Genomic DNA, 5,000 nt, shown 5'->3' with positions numbered 1-5,000 from the left:
TGAGTTTTAGCAGGCAGCTCAGGATCATCTGTCTCACTCTTCCAGCCTAATTCAGTGAATCCCCCAACACACACACACACTCACACACACTCACACAACCCAACACAAAGGCGTGAAGAAGTAGGGGCCTCGCTTTAGCACACTCTGAGAGGTGACACAAAGGAGTCATTGTGTGTCTGATTTCTCTCAGAGGGTCAGACTTTGATATGCGACAGAGGCGTACCCCTAATTCCTAACACACACACACACACACACACACACACTCACACACTCACACAAACACACACACACACACACTCACACAAACACACAGACACACACACACTGAGACCAAACAACCACCCAGAGTGCACTCAGTTTTTTTGGTTTGCTTTCAGTGATTTGCAGTGAAAGGAGGCGGAGCTTTGATTTAGTTATGTAAAGTGGGCGGGGCTGGAGAACTGCTGATTGTAAACATAAACTGATTCTGAAATATTTTCTTACAATTAAAATATTAACATTAAAATAATGACTTATTCACAGCATGAGCTCTATTCCAGAAGCCATCGTACGCTCTTCTCATGGGTAGATTTAAACGCTTTCAGGTTCCTCTTCTAAAAGCTGAGACTCTGTTTCATAAAAACACATAAGATGTGATGAAGCTCCGTTACTTTCATCATCTTCACAACACTGAATCAGTTTATAAAAATGACATGCTTCTGACTGATAACAGAGGTGAAGGTCTTCCAAAATGAATTTTGTTTACACACACACACACACACACACACACACACACACACACACACACACACTTTATCTGGACATCCACATGATTAAGGAATGGCTACTGTAAAAAGTAAAAAAATAACTAATTAATTAATCTTGTTTGTGTGTGTGTGTGTGTGTGTGTGTGTGTGTGTGTGTGAATAGTCATGTTCTTGTCCTCGCCTCACTGATCAACAGGTGCTGAGATGGTGGAGAAGATGTGTTGCCATGGGAACTGGCTGAGAGAAAGTGAGCATGCACGGACACGCACACACACACACACACACACACACACACACACACACACACACACACACACACACTCACACACACTGTAGTCAGTGATTCTGGTGAAATAGACAAATTCAGCCCCGCCCTTTAACATTCCTTGAACACATTCTGCAGCTGATAAGCTGATAAGCTCCGCCTCCTTGTCCTGAGCTTGTCCACATCGTGACATGTTCATCTTATGACATCTCACACTGGTTCAGCTGTGGTATGTTCTTTCATTTTCCTCCTTCTGCAGTCAGGTCCAAAAAGAGAAGGCAGTGTCGCAAAGCGAGCGTTTCCATAGCAACACACGGAAAAACTCACACCAGCAGCTGCAAATGGCAGCACTCAAAGATTTCTCCAGATGTGTTCCTCTGGCCTGAAGCCCTCACACTGATGCTTAGCCAGTAAGAGTGTGTGAAGGAAACAGAAGAAAGAAGAATCCAGATACACAGCAGGGTACAAAACATCTGGACAGGTGAGAAAGTCAGCAGCTCAGGACTGATGTTTCCTCACTGCAGACTGCAATAATAACATCTACTGCACATCTGTACACAAACGCCATACAAAATAAACACAGTGCAATGAAACAAGAATACACACACACACACACACACACACACACACACACACACACACACACACGGAAATGAACACACTGCACACTGCATTGTTCTGTAGAGGAAAATGAGCTGTGGTTCTGTTCTTCAGATTAATAATAATAATAATAATAAGCGGAAGTGGTGTGATGTGGAAGTGTGACGTCAGCATTAAACTGGATTGGAGTTGATCATTTATCCCTCATTAAGACAGTGAAGACGTGATGAAAGGGTGAGATGGAGGGATTCTAGAGAGAGGAGAGAAAATCCTCAGCATCTTTTCCTCTTTTGTCTCCATCAAGCAGCGTTTAACAAAGGACTAAACCACTGCGGTGGGAGAGGGGGGTGCGGTTTGGGTTAAACCATCCCCAGTGGGATAAAACACGTGGTCACGGCTGAAATACTGCAGAAAGAGGTTTTCGGATCGTTTTATATCTAAGAAGATGCAAATGAATTTCTGGGGGGAAAATGCGGATATTTTCATTCAGTCCACTGATGGTTACCTTCTTATCGGGGAGAAGCGGAGCGCTGTTGCCATGGATACGGGGGCATTCTAATTGCAGTGCGGTAGAGTCGCGACGATGTGTGACGTCATCGCTGCCCGGTTTTTCTTTTCCGTATTATTAAAGTACTAAACGGTGAAATATCCAACAAAATGTCGAGAAACACACACAGTTCAGTTCCCTGCAGCTCATCCATGATGTCCCACTGATCAACTGATAGTCATTGTGTAGACCTGCCACTGCATTCGCTGGATTATTCTTCAAACTCATCATCCAACCACACACTCACACACACTCACTGAGGAGATCCAGGACCTGACCTGGCTCATGCTCTCGCTCCCACAATCCTCTGCACCAGGCTTTCAATCCGAGGTGAAACAAAGAACCTTTCAGTGCAGGGTGAAGGTCCCTGAGTGCACATAAGGAACTGGCCAACAAGCGGGAGAACACAACATCTAAACCAGAAGTTAAGGCCCAGTTCCAGCCCTCAGGTCAGAGTGAAATCCACAAAAACATGACAAGCTAGAACTCTGGAAGCTCTGGATCTAGAAGCTCTTCAAACCTTTTGGAATTCTCGAACACTGATCACATCACAGAGCAGTAACGACCATGTGGAGAAAACACAACAAAAATGAACCCAATGCAATCTGGAGTGCACAATAACCTTCAAGATAATTGCAAGAGAAGTAGCCATGTCTGTAGATAATAGAACACACACACACACACACACAGACACACACACACTGCAGTTCCAGAACACAAATAAGATTCTGGAACACAGATAACAGATGAACTGGTATATTAGAGCGTGCGTGCACATGAGCAGATGTTTCTAAAATGCAGATTCACTGAGAGACTGTGGTGATGGAGGTGATGTTCATGTTGGTGTAGAAGCTGGACGCTGTGTGCCGGAATGTGGAAAGGCGGCGCTTTATGCAGCGCTTCATTAGATTCTGCTCTTCATTCCTCCATCCTTCCCTCATTCCCTTCCTCCCTCCCTCCTTCCCTCCCTCCATCCCTCCTTCCCTCTGCTATCCTGGAGTCTAATCTGTCACAGAACCCTGGACTCCAAATGATCCAAAGTCAATCTTTTTTTTATTAATCGATGGACGTGAAACTGAACCTGAGCACTGAAACGCACACTGATCACCATCACACGCTCTCACGGCTGCAGTCTGATCACATGTTCACAAATCCAGTTTATTCTGATTTCTAGACTTCCTTAACCTCCTCATCCTCAGTCCTGGTTCTGCTCCCCATCATCTCTCAGGGCGCATCAGCATTTCTCCTGCCCAGCTGTCGGATTCTAGGTTACTGTCTCACGCCACATGCATTTCTCACCCTGCATGTCTCACCCTGCACATCTCACACTCTGCATGTCTCACCATGCATGTCTCACCCTGCATGTCTCACACTCTGCATGTCTCACCCTGCATGTCTCACACTCCGCATGTCTCACCCTGCATGTCTCACACTCTGCATGTCTCACCATGCATGTCTCACCCTGCATGTCTCACACTCTGCATGTCTCACCCTGCATGTCTCACCCTGCATGTCTCACACAATGCATGTCTCACCCTGCATGTCTCACACAATGCATGTCTCACCTCTGCATGTCTCACACTCTGCATGTCTCACACTCTGCATGTCTCACCCTGCATGTCTCACACAATGCATGTCTCACCCTGCATGTCTCACACAATGCATGTCTCACACTCTACATGTCTCACCCTGCATGTCTCACCCTGCACGCCTCACACTCTGCATGTCTCACCCTGCATATCTCACACTCTGCATGTCTCACACAATGCATGTCTCACCCTGCATGTCTCACACTCTGCATGTCTCACACAATGCATGTCTCACACTCTGCATGTCTCACCCTGCATGTCTCACACTCTGTATGTCTCACACTCTGCATGTCTCACCCTGCATGTCTCACTCTGTATGTCTCACGCCCGATGCATGACAGATGATCTCAGTCATTTGCGTTTTGGAAATAAAACCCTGGAGTAAATGCAGGTTCCTTACCGCGTGCCTCCAGCGGGATGAGGAGCAGCGCGAGGAGCGCAGACATGACAGAGATCCAGCATCCTGAGTAGAAGCCCATGTTCCTCTTCATCCTCACACTAACAGGTCTTTAGTAAAATACTTCTCAAATATAACACAGTAATTCTCTCCTCTGCTCTCCGGTCACAGGAAAGCTTCTGTGAGCGCGCGCTGGTCCACTCCACTCACTCTGTCTTCTGTCCTCCGCTCTTCATGTCTTCTCTCCTCTCTGAGCTTCTCCTTCTTCTTTCTCCTTCTCCTTCTCCTTCTTCTTCTTCGCTCCTCCTTAATTAACACTGTGATGGTATTTGCCGCGTTATTACCGGTTCCATTGCCGCACCGATAAGTCCTCGCGCAAGACAGAGGGGAAGGAGAGAGAAAAAAAACACCCAGCGCGAGTTCTCCCACGCGCGTGCACGGACACGGACGCGAGCACGAGCACGGCGCAACCACTGGACCTTCTACACGCGCAAAACCCACTCGCGCGCGCCCTCGCCTCCTTCGTAGGGTCTAAAGAGAGAGAGATTGTGTGTGTGTGTGTGTGTGTGTGTGTGTGTATGTGCCCCCCCCCCCAGGTACCCCTACTGGCGGAGTTTTGGCAGCACGCGACAGTAAACACATGACATAATTAACATGCATTCATTTGTTCGTTTGTTTGTTTGTTTGTTTGTTTGTTTGTTTATGTACCTATGAACTAACGGATTCAGTAGTTAGTAATTAATGAATACCTACATAAAAACAATATACAATAACTGGACAAATAAATAATTACTAATTAAATGAAGGATTATTATGCATTGTTTACCCACATCTGTTCATCTGTTCATCTGTTCAT

The 5,000-nt window shown here is 46.3% G+C and overlaps 1 protein-coding gene across 9 annotated transcripts in view; it reads right to left on the bottom strand.

Annotated features, from left to right (window-relative positions):
* cspg5a (chondroitin sulfate proteoglycan 5a) overlaps positions 1–5,000 on the bottom strand; it is a 22,438-nt gene that overhangs the window by 17,314 nt on the left and 124 nt on the right. For 4 of the 9 annotated variants that reach the window (XM_046877722.1, XM_046877725.1, XM_046877719.1 and 1 more), the window contains exon 1: positions 4,148–4,700. In XM_046877722.1, the coding sequence (XP_046733678.1) occupies positions 4,148–4,238 (91 nt within the window). In that variant the 5' untranslated portion in view covers positions 4,239–4,700. Of the gene's footprint in view, positions 1–4,147; positions 4,703–4,974 lie in introns of those variants that run through there. The other 5 variants (XM_046877723.1, XM_046877727.1, XM_046877724.1 and 2 more) reach the window with 4 other exon arrangements.

The sequence above is a fragment of the Silurus meridionalis genome, chromosome 21, assembly GCF_014805685.1.
Source record: "Silurus meridionalis isolate SWU-2019-XX chromosome 21, ASM1480568v1, whole genome shotgun sequence".
Taxonomy (NCBI): Eukaryota; Metazoa; Chordata; class Actinopteri; order Siluriformes; family Siluridae; genus Silurus; species Silurus meridionalis.
This window is presented reverse-complemented; position numbering and strand designations above follow the sequence as displayed.